Raw genomic sequence first — 19,351 nt, 5'->3', positions numbered from 1 at the left:
GTAAACACTAAAGAGATACTTTGTACAAAAAGCAACTGCTCAGTACACACCTCTGTCCTATTTGTATTTCTGCAGCCAAGCAGCAATACTTGCATTGCTGTGTTTTGTGTTGACGGGTGGGATGCGATAGAGAAATTAAAGGGTACACAGGTATAACACCTCAAGAATGGGACGTATGAGAGGTCTCATGGACGACACAGTATAATCTGTTATGTCCGTGGTACTGTTCATGTCTATAAGCGACGGTTACCATTTTCCGCCAGCTTGTTGACCATTCTAAGTTGCATCAAAAAAAATTTAACACCTTAATATGTGGAAAGAAAACATAGAGTGCTGGCCACAGCAATATATTGGTCAAGTAGACTTCCACGCAATCCCTGCTTTAAATTTCGGGGTATTTTTTTTATTACATTCATTACGATGGGCCAAATTATCCGATTTCATCCTCACCTATTACCCCTCACCGATAGGCATAAACCAATAGTGCAAGCAAGGTTACCATTTCCTTTGACATTCATTAAAGTCACAAAACGCAAAATTTAAAAATGAAAAATAAAAAAATAATTTAAAAATAAATTACAATTATGTTTTATGAATAAAGAAAAACACGGCGTTTTGTCTAAAATAACGGAAAAGTTTCAAATAACAGAACACTGATGTCTGAAGTAACTGAAAAGGAAATATAACATTTATAAATAGCACGATAACATTTTTAAAATCAAACACGTACAGAAATAAATAGCATGCTTTATAGAAAAAAATAACTCACCATTCCATTGTCCATGCCCCCATATGGTGATTGGTATCCCGCTTTATCTGTGACTGCAAAGAAATCGTCAAATAAATATTTTTGTAATTTATTTTTTCAATTTAATTTCTCGTCAGTCTCCGCCCAACCGTCGCACCGGATGGACGTCTGCTCGTCTCGCGGTTCTCGAATGATTTATGAAAATCAGCCATCGTGTTGTTATGCCATATTACTTCACATCAATAGTTTCATTGTCCTTATCTTATTTCATTACACGGAACATATATGAAAAGTTAAACATCGACAACTTCATTCGAGAAAGGAAGTTTAGGGAACTTCGCTCGAATCTGAGTGTTCCAAGTTGTTTTTATGGGTGAAAATGGAATGGTAACACCACCCACGTTACTGGCGGGGCACCAGTGACGAATGATATAAGATGATGAAAGCAAGTCAGTTGGACCATCCTGGCGAATTGAATAAGAATTAATCACAATGGTTTCCAGAGGAAACCACGTGGAGGTTGATAGGGTATATTACTAACAATGGGGATTAACATCTCTTTAATACTATCATTCATCGAGTCAGGTTGTCAGACAAGCAACATCTAGTGACATAACTTGTATCTGATATCTAATTGTAGAATATATCCAACTTAAATAATAGGCGATTTGTTTCGATAGAACATGTTGACAAGTATGGAATTTTGGAGAGTATATGTTTACTTTTTGCCCTAATTCACGCGAGCAAATCCGTTAATATTTTCCAAATCCAATAAAATTTAAAGAACCAGTTATAGATAAGTTTCTTTTTTATAACGAGCATCCACATATTAATCTGGGCACTACACAAAATGGCGCCCAACGTGGGGCTTAAACACTATCAAATTTAATTGTTCGGAAATCTATTCATAAAGTAATCTCTTTTTATAACAAATAATGCATGTACTCGTAAACGTACCGCAGTGCACAGTGAAATGATTAAAAAAGTTACCGATCCAGTCATGATCTGGACGGTTCTGTATAATATTCAAAATATTTAGATAATCTATTAACATTTAAACGGGAAACTTAATAACAATGGATGGATGGATGCAAAAACCATGAAATTTAGTACACGCGTTTTTCTTCCTAGGTGCTAAGTTATATCATAACTTAGCACATAGAAAGGTATTATCTGGTAAATAAATAAATTTAACAGCATTATTTTTTGTACATAATAAATAAGTAAAATACGTACAAAAAACAATATTGGTAAATTGTGAACTTGGAGTAAACGTAAAAGTCAATAATAAACGAAATTTAGTGAACGTCATTAAATGCCGTCCCTCAATCTAAATATTTTGTTGTTTTTTTTTTTAAACAACTTAGAACGGCAAACAAGCTGACGGCCCACCTGATGGAAAGTGGTAACCGTCGCCTATAGACATGTGCAGTACCGTGTAATATTTTTCTAATAAGCACAAATAATGTAATTACCTATTTTCACATATGATTATTATATAGCCAATGCTGTGTGTCTATATATATATATATATACGCAGCCGTTGCTGCGCATAAATTATTATACAATAAAGAAATATTTTTGTTTCAGTAAAATTTGATTTAAGCATTTTTAAATAATCCCCTTTTTCATTACCGTCCCTTCGGAAAGTAAGAAGAACAGGCAAGACTCTTGGGGCTTTCTTTTAAAAGCAGAGTCAGATCATAAAATTTTTTGTATTAAGTAATGTATTCTATTAATACCAAGTAAGTACCAATAAATAAATAATTAAATAAATGAAATTAAATCCATAGGCCTTCCCTAAGGAGCAGCGAAAGTACGAATTTTAAAATCTGTCATACATCACGTGAACGGTGTACGCAGTACGAAAGGCTAATAGGTACATTAACAACTAATGACTATCAAAAACGTTTTAATGAGACGAACAAGGTAGATAGATAGATAGATATCAACTCATACTCGTTATTGTTTCCTCCAAAAGATCCTTTTGGGAGACTGTAAGTTTGGTGCGTAATTTTTAAATCAATAAATAAATAGTAAACATATTATAAATACAAACAATTACAAGAAATAGTAACAATGGGCGACTTTATCACTAAAAGCGATCTCTTGCAGGCAACCTTTGGTATTGAGCTATAAGAGAGCCAATTAATATGTGATTGCGGAACCCCGAAACGGGCGGCGCGCCGCGAACGAGCCGCGTGTAAGCTTATAAAAGGCCGATTAAAATTATTGTACCGTGCGTGCGGTCAGCCCTCGGCATACCGCGCTGATGTACGGGACCACTTGGCGGGATAGGTTACTGAAATATTGAACAGCGATGCGCACTAATATCCATTATAGACATAAGAAACATTTTTTTTTTATTTAAGAACACTTAAACATTTTTCAACCAACTTCAAAAAAGAGGGCCTCAGTTCGGTTGTATTTTTTTTTTGTATTTGTTACCTCATCAACTCGTCATTTGTAAACCATTTAGAGAATTTTTTTTTATCTGAAAGGATATACTTACAGATTAATCCTATAAAAATATTATCAAAATCGGTTCAGTAATTTTGGTTTTTAGATCAAAATAACTGGTTTTGTCACAATTTAAGTCGGCTTTTTTTGACACAAATCTTTATCAGCAGCACTTCTTTTTTTATTTGAGAATGGACAAGAAACTTAGCTGTTGCTTTTTTATAAAGTTGAGTTCGATAAAACTCGAATTTTCATAAATACAAATGCAGCCAAAGTCGGGAGAAACAGCTAGTTTATAATATTAGTAGGACGTGAAAGTGAGTTTATTACGCCTTCTCAGCGCTTTAATAGCTCAGCCAGCGGTCGTAAAACTTGCTATTGCTTACATATAATTAGGTTGGTGAAGGGCATGGATTACATTTCTATCCTGCTCAATCAGTCCTTACTAATATTATAAATGTGTATGTGAGTTTGCTTGTTATCTTATGACTCCTTAACGGCTTATCTAATTAGTATATTTGGCATAGAATAGAACAGAACAGACTACAATTAATATAAAAGAATAAATATAATAAACAAATTTGTATTGAATGGAGAAGGATATAGGCTCTATTTTATCTTGGTCAGTAAACATATCCCGGTTACGCGGACAAAGTCGCGGATATAAGCTAGTATATACTAGCTTTTATATGTCATCTGTGCTGTATTAATTATTGCTGTATAGTGTGTTAATGTCTATCTATCTATCATATTGTTAATATTAACACATTTCGTCACTTCAACTACATTACCCTGTCTGCGACAGTCTACGACACCGCCCGAGCCAGGGTACTGACTGACGCTCCATTCCACTAATTCCCAATTAACCAAGGTACAGGCACGAACAAAGGCTGTTATTATGTAAATTAATTTCGCGATTGTCGCCACTAATCGTCCGAATTTGTTAACAGAGCACATTCGTTACAGCGCCAGGGGACTGTCTTTGTTTTTGTTTATTATTGTTCAGTGTAATGGCCCAGGGGAATCCGCTGGCTGCGTATTTCTAAATATATTTAACGGCCTTTTCATGCGGATTTCTGTTCGCCAATGGAAAGTTAAAGCCGCCTAGCAACAACAGTCTCGTGAATATGGTGGTCGATTCCCATAATCATTATTAAAACATTTCTATAGTTCAAAAACATTTTAAATTTTATATAATCATGTACAAATTTTATAAGTTGCTAAGATATTAATATCTATCCACACGCTACGTAAAATAACAAACAACGCCATCTAGTGGCTCAATATTAAGAAGATAAAAATTTTTTGTATCATTTTTAAATAATTAACAAATGGTGTTCATTTACCTTGCAAACAGACGTAGTGTACATAGATGTCGCAATGACATATATCTCGCGGTCCAAATTTTAAGCTATTTCTAAAAGTTTTTAAATTCAACTGCGTTTTATACAACTATGTTACGCGACTGCGTCGCCTAATACTAAACCTATTATCACAGTTTTGTCTTGAAATCGATAAGGTTAACTCTCGTGTTGGTTCCGTAATCATCATCATCATCATTTCAGCCATCATCCGTCCACTGCTGGACATAAGCCTCTCCCATAGACTGCCATAAAGAACGCTCCAGAGACACCTGCATCCACTGACTTCCTGCAGTGCATTTCAGGTCTTCACTCCACTCCGTTGGTTCCATATTCCATATTAAATTTGGTGACAACTGAAGGTGACATTTTTAGTTTGCAATGAGGTTGCATTTATTGCTTGTTGTTGCAGGTTGCTCGCTGTTTACGATGAAAAATCTACTTGTAGACACACGAATTCACCGTCTAAATTAAAATACTTTCAATATAGAGTTACCTACTAAATACCTCGTTATTCATCGGCGTATGCGTATGTATAGTACAATACATGTATCTATGACTGCACATGTATATTAAATATTGAATGAATGAATGAATGTTTATTTACATGAAACATGGTAACTATACAGAACAACAATAGGTATAACTCCATGTATTTCGCCACAATTAGACATGCAAAATTTAAAAAAATAAACCGTATAAGTATTGATTGAATTGAATATAAAAACAATTGAAATAGCTCGTCTTGCAGAGAAAAATATACTGGTTTAAGTACTACTTATGTAGGCTAAAAACTAAGCGTTTTTTGTTAATTTTTATAATCTGGGAAAGATCGAGGGATTGTTAATAATAGAGAGAGATATAAGTGCCCCATTGCTAGCAATATACCCAACCAGGTCGACCTCCACGCGGTCCCCCCTGGAAACCATCATGCTGAATTCCAAGTGTTATCATCACGATTGCCTAACCTAACCTGTCTTTTTATCCTCATTTATCAACTCTCACTGGTGCCCCGCCAGTGTATACCGAAAGCGCAGACAGGGTTACCATACCATAATCACCCATTAAAAATAAGTTTTATAATCTATATTATTCTTTGAAGGAAACAATAAAGAGTGTTCATTCATTCATTTGCTCTAGGTATAATGGTTGACACGGAGCTGAAATGGTCAACGGGAAGCGATTCACTCAATCAAAAAGCGGTTAGCTAGCGGTTAGCATCATCGACGTCTAAGTGGCGGGCGCGCCGCCGGCGACGGGGACGGGGACGGGCACGGAGCGCACGCGAGCCGGGACGGAAGCCTCCACTTAATGTATTAATATTTCAGTACAGAGAATAAGGTTGGGTGTTGCAGTATTTCTTGCCACAGAAGTGGAGTTATTTAGGCCTCTGTACCCCTGAAAAATGAATTTCCACAGTATGTTGTCTGTCAGGCAAAATACTTTGATATTTCCAAAAGAATACTCCCAAATCTTCTTAATATAATATACTATAATATAATACCTACATATTTATTCTTTAATTCTTTCTACCCAAAGGTTGTCTAGAAGATATAGCTTAGCAATAAGACCGCATTTTGTACTACAATATACTTATAGAAAATTGTTCAACAAATCCTGTAATGTTGGTACAATAAAGTGTTAAATAAATGAATTAAAAAAAACCTTTTTCAATTTCGACTGAAACAAAAACAAAACCAGTTGTTTTGATTTAAAAACTCAACTATTAATTTTGATAACATTTCCATGGACCTAATCTATAAGTATATCCTTTCAGATAAGTCTTTCAAATGATAACAAGAATTTTCCAATTCGGTTTACAACTAAAAGAGTTATGTGGCAACGAACATAAATATTTTTTTTTACAACTCAGGGGGCAAACGAGCATGCGGCTCACCTGATGGTAAGTGACTACCGCCGCCCATGGTCACCCACAACACCTACGGCATTGCAGGTGTGCTGCCTGCCTTTTTTAAAAAGGAATATGCTCTTTTCTTGAAGGTTATGTTGTCGTATCAGTTCGGAAATACTGCTGCTGGAAGTTGATTCCAAAGAATGGTTGTGCGTAGAAGAAAGTGCCTTGAAAAACGCACGGTGGAAGACCGCCGCTCGTCCAAATGGTTGGGATGAAATTTTAGTTTATGGCGGGTTGTACGATGGTGAAAATCAGCAGCAGGTATCAATCCCCGAACAATTCTTCAGAGCACTCCCCATGATAAATTCGGTAGAAGATGCACAAAGATGCAACATCTCTACGCAGTTTCAGTGGTTCGAGCCGAACAGTAAGACGCCGATCGTCAACAATTCGAGCTGTCCGACTTTGAATGCGGTCTAACGGAAGGAGTTGGTACTGTGGCGGTCCTGCCCACAGGTGAGAACAGTATTCCATGTGTGGCCTCACTTGAGCTTTATACAGTTTCAGGCGGTTTTCTGGCGTGAAATACCGTCTCACCTTATTGAGCACCCCCAACTTTTTAGAAGCTATCTTAGCTTTTTCCTCCAGATGACCACAAAACTGGACGTCGCTAGATATATCGACGCCAAGAATCCCCAGACTCGACTTATTATCGAGGGAAGTGAATATCGAGATATATATAATAAATATAGTTGTTGTATATTTATAATAAAAATAGTCTAATACCGAACTCTTTCATTTAAAAGTCGGTTAAAAATTCAACATTATATTAAATAATAATAATGACAAGTCCAACGACCCTCTAGTGAAATAAATAATGAATAAAAAGATCAAATAAACAATTAAGTGAATCCCTATTACTCGCGATTTGGGTTATCTCCATGAAAACTCAACAAAAGCACCCCTCTATCCTCTATGTATGGAACTCTCGAATCATCCCTAAGCCAGTCACCCCTCGCTCGATGACCATAGACTACAAGTCCATAAATCAACGCTAGTTTCATGGTGAATGGACGAGAAGAAAAAAATTTATCCAAGTGGTGCCCTCATATGTGTCATATACGTATAGCGCGGGTGGAAATAAAAACAAATTTCCCGCCAAAACACGTGTTGCACGCGCGCCATTTTGAGTGTTTATTGCTTTAAATTTTTTAGGGTTAAATTGGTGACATGTTATAATAAAGTAAAAAATAATAATGTGTAATTAATCTATTTATGGCACCGACAATTGTCGATACATGGTAGGATTTTTTAGTATTATAGTATTTTTTTTTGTATTATTAGTATTATTTTTTATTAAAAAAAAGGAGGTTGTCAATTAGTTTAATTTTTTTTTGTGTATAATACGCAATTTCTTCGCTAATACGGATATGATAATCCTTTTTATTACTTCTTTTTCTTTAAAATCCGGTTAACTTCCATTTTGACCCCATATTAATTTCGTCGCAAGTAGTTTTCGGGGAGCGGTTTTTTTATAGTACTATAGTAGCAAACAAACGTACAGCCTGTCTCATGGTATACAGAGTTACTGTAGTCTATGTAACACCAGGGATATGACGCGCGTGTTGCCTACCATTAAATAAACTTAATACGCCCTTTTTGAAGAACCCCATGCTGTAGTTTCTAGGGGAAGTCTTGACAGGAAAATCATTCCACAACCTGAGCGTTCGCAGGAGGAATCTCCTATGAAACCGCACTGTACGTGACCATGCAGATAATAATAACTAAATTCGGCAAAACATAAAATATTATAAAACAAAATCAGACTGTTTCTCCACTTACTTCTTCTGAATCACGTAACGGATCTTGACACGGGCTTCAGTCATTTAAATACTTTTTACTGTTTTTTTTTGTATGCAACTTAGAATGGCAAACAAGCTGACGGCCTTCCTGATGGAAAGTGGTAACCGTCGCCTATAGACATAAGCAGTACCATGGACATAACAGAGTATATCGTCTTGCCTATAATACCTCTTATGCTTTGCTACTCCTGAGGACTCGGGTATTATTCCTCTGTACCCTGTAAATTCACTGCCATATCCCACTCTATAAACCGAGCCACAGCCATGCAAACACAACTGCTTCACGGTAGAATAACGAATGGGACAGAGGTGCTTGGGTACCATCAACTTTTGTACAAAATCTCCCTCTGGTAAAATATATTGTGTGTACAATACATCCTAAATGCCACCCGTGTGAAGCCAGGGCGCGTGGCTAGCATCCAATGAATTTGCATTTCTTTCTAATCCAACCAAAGTAAAATAACAAACATTAATCGATTAAACGCGAAACATAACTGTAACTAATCGAGTGGCCACTCGACGGTGTGGCCGAAAACTAGACGACCCGCGGCACGTGGCCGGGCGGCGGCCTTATGTGTATATATTTATTGGGGCCACGTGATCAATGTTTACGAGATGTTGAACATAGATGGACGGACAAAAGGAAGAAATTTGTACAAAGTCTTCTACTTGTATACCTCTGCTAATTGGCCAAGCAGCGAGCGCTAGAGGTTGCTAAAAGCGTTTTATTTATTTTTTATTTGATAATGATCTGATGAAACTATTGAGAAGGAAGTCAGGTCGACTGTAATGATAATCTATCTTTCACGCAAAATCTTTCAATTTATAGGCGTAACTTAGGAATAACTCACGTCTTCAGGAATGGTAATGAAAGAGGTGTAGATACCGCGGGCATCAGAATGACCAAGGTACTGTTTTTTTTTATTGGGTGATAATGGAATGGCATCCCCACCCGCGCTATCGGTATACACCGGCGGGGCATCAGTGAAGGATGATAGGTGAGGATGAAGCAAATCAGTTAGCCCATCGAGATGAATTCAACAAGAATTGTTCACGATGGTTTCCAGGGGGAACAACGTGGAGCTCAACCTTATAGAGCATATTGCTGGCAATAGGGCTGTCAAACTCCATTGCTAACAATCCCTTTCCCCCCACCATGGTACTGTTAGTCGTAACCTGTAGAAGGTAGGCGGGGGGATTGTTAGTAAGACTACCAGACCTATTGTTAGCAATATACCTTATCAGGTCGACCTCCACGTGATCTTCCTGGAAGCTATCGTGCTGAATCCCAGGTGGATTCATCACGATAGGCTAATTGACCTGCCTCATCCTCACCAATCATCCCTCACTGGTACCCCGCTAGCGTATACTGATAGCGCGGACAGATTTTAACATTTCATTATTATACAAAAAACCTATAAAAGGTTACCATTTTCAATTCTATGAATAAATCTTTCACATACAAGTCCCTTGCAGTGCAAATAGATAGAACAAACCGCCGATTAGTACGAATCCAAAGAAATACAAAAAAAAATGGAGGACCAATATAAAAATAGAGAAAATTAAATTTACTACAATATTATCTATTCTCATCTATTCCAAAACTGTGTAATAATACCGTCGAAGCGACTTCACGCTAATTTCAATAATTACACGGGTCCACGAACGCCGGCTCCCGGTTTATTATATTTATATAGCCGTCCCTGTCTAACACAATGAGCGGGGAGCGCGCGCGATGAGGACGGCATTGAATTAAGGGTGCACACACGAGGGCCGGATCGGATTTGTCGTAATGTAACAAATATTGTCGACCGTGAAGTGATTACCGAGTACGGAGGGTGGGGCCTTATTCATAGTGCTTGGCGAATATTTCACTTCTTATATTACTGTTATAATATAATGAATTTATAAAGCTATTTATTATATATTCATGATATATGCCGTGTGGTCCCCGCGTAGAATAGGCCTCCTCTTCCTTTCCCGTGAGTGTTGTAAGAGGCGACCAAGGGGGGGAGGGATTGTTAGTAATGTGGACTACTAGTTCCATTGCTAGCAATTAACCTTATCAGGTCGACCTCCACGTAGTCCTCCTTGGAATTCGTACTGAATTCCAGGTGTATTCATTACGATGGGCTAATTGACTTGCCTTTTCAACCTCACCTATCATCCCTCACTAATACCCCGCCAGCATATACCGTCAATGCAGGCGGTGTTACCATTCTATTATCATCCGTTAAAAAAAAAAGCGACCAAGGGAATTAATGGTCGAGGGACGGGAAGCAGCGTCTCTTTTAAAACGTTTACAATTGCCAACCGGCTTGTCCAGCGTGGCCACTACTGGCAAAACTCTCCATATAGGGAAAATCTATGATCGACAGAGGACAGTTAACGGCTGATATGACGATGATCATGATTCATAATATAATATTGATTTACCCATTCAATCATTAGAACATCGAATCCATCTATTTAACTATTGGAGTGTTTTATTCCTATTTTATGAGCTAAACCTTACCCTTTTATTTATAAAAATTAAAACCCACAAAATTATTTTAACTATAGTAATTGTACTTAATACTTACAAGTTTTTATGTACCCTGAAAGGAACCCAAAATCCCTAGAATCATCACGGATGGTATATTTGAAAGGATTTCGCGCAGGTCAAAATTTGTAGACTCGAGGCAAATATTTTAATGTAATCTACTACATTAAAATATTTATATACTATCGGCTTAATTTACGTGTAATAAGATCGAGAAACTCAACTAGTTTTAGGATCAATTCGTGATCCTTAATCATGAGCGGCTGTGATGCGAGCGCGAGACTTAGTGCACGCCTCGACTCACAGAGCACGAGCTGTAGGTGCTCGCAGCACGGTCACAGTTAAGACATGGTTAAGGATGACGAATTGATCCTGGAACTAGTCGAGCTTTTTCGGAACTCTTCGGGTATGAAGGGCCGGCAAATAGTTTAGTATGTAATGATAACAGTTTCTATATATATATATATATATATATATATATATATATATATATATATATATATACATATACATATATAAATCTTAGACCGTCTGCCTGTTTGTGAGTAGGGCTGTTCCATTCTCCCGGGATCTACAGGCCCCGATAGTCTTGTCTAGAGGGGCAGGACCGCACTAAGAATACGTGCAGGCGGGAGAGCAGCGCCTGTAATGACTAACTGCACCGTTTTCACTCCGCACCGCGATTGTACCGCTGCGTACGACTGTACTTAACACACCGTCGACGGGGGGCGGCATTGCACTTTTCATGTACTAGTCGCGAGGGGGAGTTCGGTTGGGGGTTTCGGATTTTACTTGGGATATAAGTACATAACCTTTGCGAAAATTAATTAACTTTAAAGTCGGTAATTTTTTTTCAATACTATAATATTACAAACAAGAATGTTTTTTTTTTATACAACTTAGAATGGCAAACAAGCTAACAGCCCACCTGATGGAAAGTGGTAACCGTCGCCTATAGACATGAGCAGTACCATGGACATAACGGAGTATACTGTTTCGCTCATGATACCCCCCATGCGTTGCCATTCCTGAGGACTCAGGTGTTATTCCTCTGTACCCTGTAAATTCACGCCATATCCCACCCTTCAAACCGAAACACAGCCATGCAAACACAACTGCTTCACAGTAGAAACACGAATGGGACAGAGGTATCCAAGCAATCGACTTATGTACAAAGTCTCCCTCTGTTTGTTTGTAATGGATAAACTCGTATTGCTTTGCTTTTTTATTAATTCTAAAAGCAGGATGGGTGGAAAAGATTTCTTTCAGAGATAATGCCCACGGTTGCTAACAAGTTGTTAAACTAATCGCTGTTTCTTTTTTAATAATCTTTCTTGTATCAATATATAAAAAGTTTCCTTCTCTTTTCCCGTGGGAGTCGTAATACGCGACTAAAGGGGGTTACATGGTCGATGTATGGACAGCAACGTCCCTCTTAAAACATCCCCAAAGCCTAGCTACGGGTTTTTTTTTTATGGGTGAAAATGGTATGGTAACCCCGCCTGCGCTAACGGGATACGCTGGCGGAGCACCAGTGCGGAGAACCGCGAAGAGGTCGACCTGGTTGGGTATATTGCTAGCAATGGGATTCTCAGTCTCCATTACTAACAATCCCTTTCCTCCCGCCTAGCTACGGTTGCCAACCCGTACGCCAAGTGTGGCAACTACTGATCAAACCTCCCTTATGGGGGGGGGGGGGGACGTCGTTCCCCCTGGAAAATGCCGTGGTTAATTCTAATTGAAATCATGGAAGGGAATTATAGTTAATTCTAATTGAAATTGAAAAATATGACCGTTACAGCTAATATGACGGTAATACAATATTACGCATGATTAGAAAAATTCAGAATCTAATATTTACAACAAGCGTTCATCCACTACGTAAACCTGCGCCGAACCAAACCGACCGCTAATACAAACACTCGCGCCACGTTTGTCCCGGGCAAACAGCGCCGGCTTCTGTTTGTCCCGGGCCAACAAGCGGGACTCATCAAGTGCCCGGATAAGTATGAAAACAATAGAGTCCGCGCACTTAATAATAAATAGGATATGTTCTTTTTTTAGTCAATACCAGGTTCTGAATTCGAATGTATTTTTACCAGATTGCTGGAGAAAGAAGTGCGAGTTGTTTTATAGATGAAACATGGAATGGTAACACCATCCACGTTATCAGTATACGCTTAGAATCGAATCCAATAGATAAGTTAGGATGAAGCCAAATTAGTTGGCCCATCGTGACAAAATTACACTGAGAATTAACCACGATGGTCCCCCACGTGGACGTCGGTCTAACAAAGAGTATACTGTTAGAGATGGGGTCGCTAGGGGGGAGGGCGATTATCAGTAATGCGGACTACGGTGACATATATGTATATTGCTAACAATGAGCAATCCCATTGCTAGCAATATACATATATGTCAAGTCGACCTCCATGTAGTTCCAAATAAAAACCATCGTGCTAAATTCCCAGTGTATGCATCATGATAGGCTAACTGCCCTGTCTTAGCACACCATTACCATTAGCACAGGCGGGTTTACCATCCCATTATCACCCATTAAAAAAATGGAGTCGCTATTTTTCGTCATTAACCACCTGCACCTAAATCATGACATAAAAAATTTGCCAAAAACAAAAAACAAGTCTTCACTTGTAATAAATCCTTGGAATAAGATTTATCCTGCTTAATTCTTGATAAACTCATCACGGCGAGTTAATTGATTAACAGTCCCCAGCGTATACCGACGTCCCATTTACATCCTATTAAAAAAAAAAAAACCTAATAAGGCTACGTACGGTCGCGGCGTGTCATCACAGTGTATATGTATGTATGTACACAACACGCGTGTATGAGTCACGCTCAAACAGCGACGCGTTCAAAACAAACATTTTTATCAGAAAGGGGCCGGTAACTGGAGCCGGAGCAATTACCAACGAGCGTGTGATTACAGCGGTTTACATTGGATATTATTTTCATGTTATTACATCTCTAAATGTCAGTAACATTATAAACATTTGGTCCAGACATAGGATGGGCCATCCCTTCCTTTCTTGTAGGTATCGTAAAAGGCGACTAAGGGAGGGCGAGGGATGGGCAAAAGCGTTCCTTTTAAAATTACCGTGTGGTCCAGACATAGGATGGGCCATCCCTTCCTTTCTTGTAGGTATCGTAAAAGGCGACTAAGGGAGGGCGAGGGATGGGCAAAAGCATTCCTTTTAAAATCACCGTGTGGTCCAGACATAGGATGGGCCATCCCTTCCTTTCTTGTAGGTATCGTAAAAGGCGACTAAGGGAGGGCGAGGGATGGGCAAAAGCGTTCCTTTTAAAATCACCGTGTGGTCCAGACATAGGATGGGCCATCCCTTCCTTTCTTGTAGGTATCGTAAAAGGCGACTAAGGGAGGGCGAGGGATGGGCAAAAGCGTTCCTTTTAAAATCGCCGTGTGGTCCAGACATAGGATGGGCCATCCCTTCTTTTCTCGTGGGTATCGTAAGAGGCGACTAAGGGAGGGCGAGAGTTGGGCAAAAGCGTTCCTTTTAAAACATTTCTAAAGCCTGAACTGCGGTTGCCAGTCTGTCTGCCAAGCCTGGCAACTACTGGCATCCGAACATAACTCCCCAAGGGGCTTATGTTCGCCAGTGCTATCAAGATTGGTGAAGATGAAGTCGGATTTGTTGGTGACGAATTCACCAGGAAGTAATTACGATGGTAATCAATGGGAACCGTATGGAGGTAGACCTGACAGAGTATATTGCTAGTAATGGCGCAACTTGGTCCCATTATTATCAATCCCAACGACCTAGGAGGGGGAGGGGCAGGGGGGAGGGAGGATAAACAATTTATTTGCCAACAATAATATATTTATTATGTGTTGTAAACGCAGTAGTGGGAATAGTAATTACACGCAAGTTCCCGAGATACTGCGGTGACATACGACCCAACATGCGAACAGACGTAGTAACCTCAGGTTATCGGCCGACATGCAGCCGACAAGATACGATAATTAATATTCTGGAGTTAATAAATTAAACTGATAAAGCGCTCAGTGAATTGTTTATAATTTACATTATACATGATTATAATACGATGACCCGGGGTGACCTTGGCGGACCCTGGGAGGGGGGGAGGGGGGAGCTAGCAATACACCCTGTATTGCTAGCTTTGTATAATAAAACCCCATTACTAACAATCCCTTTCCCCTGCGCTAAATGGTTACCTAGAAGAGATCGCTCTTAGCGATAAGGCCGCCCATTGTTTTCTCACTGTGATTATTTCTTGTAATTGTTTGTATTTATAATAAGTTTACTATTGTAATCTTTTGGAGGAAACAGTAAAGAGTATCTATCTATCAATTTAAATTCTCAATTTGAAAACAAGTAACAAAAATAATAAGTAAAATAGGTTTGTAGGCCGTTTTAGTTTTAATAAACAAGAGGGTAATACAATACGTATCGTACTAGTGGATAAGAGATTACGTTGTAAGAGAAATACGCAGTGCAGCGTCGCCGCGGCGCAATTAGCGCATTATAGTGTTTATCAGTGTAGGGTCACCATCCACACTAATTTATAGGGACAAGTCCTGATTTTTTTTTTTATTTTCAGGAACAACACACGTGTTATAGCAGTGTCGCACTATGACATTCATGGCGCCGTTTACGTCTATACCGACGGTTACAACAGAACTTGTCATCAAGAGGACCGACAGCGAATAATCTAGAAATGAAATGGACGAGTACATAACATAATATACGCCACGTGACAGAATTTTTTAGCGTCTATTTAATTGCCTTAAAATTGTAGGCGTACAAAATTATGTATTAATTAAATAAGGATAGATAGATAGATAATTTATTTGCATTACTTACAGCACACAAATAATAACAAATATAGACATATACAAAAAAAAGAGAGATAAAAGATGTTGTTAATTATAAAGACTATACAAAATTAATGTCAAATATAAAATAGAATTAATAATAATAATTAAATAAAAATAGATTTATTTTCTCTTCACAATTCATCACAGTGAAATACAATGAGACATGTTTATATTAAGGTAATCAAATTATAAATATAATTGTGAGAGACTGGTGCCTGAGATAGGTATAAGAATACCTGTATAACAGGTCGCCAGGGCCTCACTCCGCAGGGTTACTTACTAAGTACTTGTAATAGTGAATTCAATGTAATAAATATAATTTATAGGCAGAGATAATTAATTATAATTTAATCTGGAAGGTGTGCGTGTGCGTGTGTGCGTATGCGCGTGCGCGCGCGCGCGCTTTTGTGTGTGTGTGTACGTATGTGTGCGTGTATGTGTATATTAAATTAAAACCAATAAATTTCAATAGGTACCTGCCCAGTATAGTGAAATAAGATTAATAATTACATTTTACATGTGATGCCAGTAACAATTACCAGAGGGAGACTTTGTACAAAAGTCGTGTGCTTGGGTACCTCTGTCACATTCGTGTTTCAACCGTGAAGCAGTTGTGTTTGCATGGCTGTGTTTAGGTTTGAAGGGTGGGATATGGCGTGAATTTACTGGGTACAGAGGAATAACGTCTGAGTCCTAAGGAATGACAACGCATGGGGGGTATCATGGGCGAAACAGTAAACTCTGTTATGTCCATGGTGCTGCTCATATCTGTAGGTGACGATTACCACTTTCCATCAGGTGGGCCGTCAGCTTGTTTGCCATTCTAAGTTGTATAAAAAAAAAAAAAATACAAATCAATGTCAAGTCTCAATGTATTACAGATTATATGTATTTTACATTTATTGTACACTAGTTAAACGAAATCTTAGTTAAGTATATGTAAATAATATTCTACTAATATTATAAATTTGATTAAAAGATTGTAACAGCGGATGGATAGATACATGGATGTTTGTCACTCTTTCACACAAAAAATACTGAACAGATTTGAATGAAATTTGGTACACGAGTAGGTTATATCCTAACTTAACACATAGGATACTTCATGTAGAAATTCACGTGGGCGAAGCCGCAGGATACGAGTAATATAAAAATAAACCCGACAAAACTACAATTGCAATAAAAAGCATCTAAAAATTTTAATAAAAACAGTCCTGAATTTTATCTTTGAATATGGTAAACCTAGCTAGACCGAACAAAACGATATCGACTGGGACATACGAACTTATTACCATCGAATAGGGCAGCGTGGCCTCGGCCGCGATCCAATGGCACTCATAAAACCATACAGCCGCGACTGGGCTGTATCGGCTCAAGGCTTGTTAATGTGGACTACAATTGGAATTGTTAATAGTAGAACTTACCAGCACTGTCAGGTCGACCTCCACGCGGTCACCCCTGGAAACCATCCTAGTCAAGTTTTGTGGTGCTCGTTACGATGGGCTAATTGATCTTTACTGGTGCCCTGCCAGCGTATACCGACAGCGTAGAAGAGGTTACTATTCCATTATCAACTATTAAAAAAAAAAAACAATCGACCAAAGAACACGTCTAGTTTTTGATTTTATTGTCCTACAACCATTCGGGTCCAACCAATTGGTGATAATGGAACGGTAACCCTGCACGCGCTATCGGTATACACCGGCGGTGCACCAGTGAAGGATGATAGGTGAGGACGAAGCAGGTCAGTTAGCCCCTCGTGTGGATTTCAACAAGAATTGTTCACGATGGTTTCCAGGCGGAACCACGTGGAGGTCGACCTAACAAGGTACAATGCTAGCAATGGGGTTGTCAAACGCCATTGCTAACAATCCCTTTCCCCCTTGCTAAATGCATTGTACCACTGGTAGTTCCTACACTGTGGCTCCAGTCTCACGGTGTGACGGTCACAGCGGGAGCCACGACAACCTTCCGCTTATGATTAATATCATGCATGTACTAGTTGCGCGCGCGGCGTGACACACCCTATTTGGCAGTGTTATACTATATACAGGTTGATTTAAATCTACTACGAGATATTTATTTACATAGTACGAGAAAGTATAATTCTGTAAGATTCTAAAATTGCCAAAGTAAATACAAAACTAACTATATCTCGCGACTTCGCTCGCATGAATCCTTCCCCACTAATATTATAAATGTGGTCGTGAATTTGTGTGTTGCCTCTTTGCACTCTAATAGCTTAATTATCCAATCACTATGAAATTTTGATATACATATACTGTCCGTCTTAAAACATCTCTAAAAAGCTAACTGCGGTTGTTAACCCGCCTGTCAAGCGTGGCAACTACTGGCAAAACTCTTCTTATGGGGAAGGCTTATGCGCAGCAGTGGACAGTTAACGGCTAAAATAATAATACTGTATGGGATGGAGAAGGATATAGTCTACTTTTTATTCCGATCAATGACCATATCACGTGACCCAATTACACGGACGAAGTCGCGGGTATAAACTAGTAATCACTAATTTTAATCAACATACATTTAAGTAAATACATTTTGCTCCGCAAATGAGATTGTTTCCATAAAAAGTCAACTGCAATTGAAAAAGTCAAAACCAGTTATTTTGAATTTAAAACGAAACCTTCGTTCCTTACTCTTCAATTATGACTACCGACTAAACCGTCTTTCAAAAAAAGCGTTCACGCTCACTTTTTATTTTTATCCGAGCAATAAGTGCTTTATATTATTCCCAAATTCGTGTATAATACAGTATATATCATATATGTGTAAGTATATTTGTTATTCATATATATTTATTCGTTTATATATGTAATTTTAGTATGTATGTATATCAATAATTACTAGTACCGCATTCGAGTATTCTGACACTTCCCTATGGTTGACTGGGAGAGAATGCTTTTAACATTAAGTCCACCATGTACACATATTTGTACTAATTAATAAATAAATAAAATAAAACTCCTCAAGCGATTTTAATAATATTTCTATATCTATAAGCAGTAAGTGTATTCTTTAAAATAAAAAAAAGAATTTTTCAAATCCGTTTACAACTGACGGAGTTATGAGGTGACAAACATAAAAAAATATTTATATATTCGAATTGTCAAACTCCTTCTGTTTTAAATCACTTGAAAAAAATCCTCTTTATGAGTCTTTTGTAGCTAAGACTTAATTTGTAAAAGCATCAATCATTATTTCCCAAAGAGAGGGAATGAAAAATAATTATCTAAATACATATCTATCGACAAGATATTTCCATTTAGGAGCATTCTGTAGACGAGTAGTGTACAATAATGCAGTAAACATTAATTCATACAAGTCTAAAATGTGTCAATCTATTGTAAAATCTATGCGCCCGGCACAAATCATGAGACCTAGACCGATTTTCAACCGACTACAAAAATATGGAGTTTCTCAATTCAGACGTATTATTTTATGTTTATTACCTCATAACTCCGTCAAATATATATATCTCCCTTTCTTTTCAGTCGTAGGCACTTCCTTTGATAAAAAGTCGAGTCTAGGAATTCTGGGCGTTGATATATCTTGCGACGTCCAGTTTTGCGGTCATCTGGAGGAGAAGGCTAAGATAGCTTCCAAAAAGTTAGGAGTGCTCAATA

General features: G+C 38.2%; 1 protein-coding gene across 2 annotated transcripts in view; it reads right to left on the bottom strand.

The window, feature by feature from the left end:
• Window positions 1-19,351, bottom strand: part of LOC113517183 (protein daughterless) — a 162,282-nt gene that overhangs the window by 132,064 nt on the left and 10,867 nt on the right. For both annotated transcript variants that reach the window (XM_052898388.1, XM_052898389.1), the window contains exon 2: window positions 770-822. In XM_052898388.1, coding sequence (XP_052754348.1) covers window positions 770-822 — 53 coding nt within the window. The remainder of the gene's footprint in view (window positions 1-769; window positions 823-19,351) is intronic.

Source organism: Galleria mellonella, unplaced genomic scaffold (genome assembly GCF_026898425.1).
Source record: "Galleria mellonella isolate WM207_F2 unplaced genomic scaffold, CSIRO_AGI_GalMel_v1 utg424, whole genome shotgun sequence".
NCBI classification, from domain to species: Eukaryota; Metazoa; Arthropoda; class Insecta; order Lepidoptera; family Pyralidae; genus Galleria; species Galleria mellonella.
Note: the sequence above shows the minus strand (reverse complement) of the source record. Positions and strands in the feature narration are given on the sequence as shown.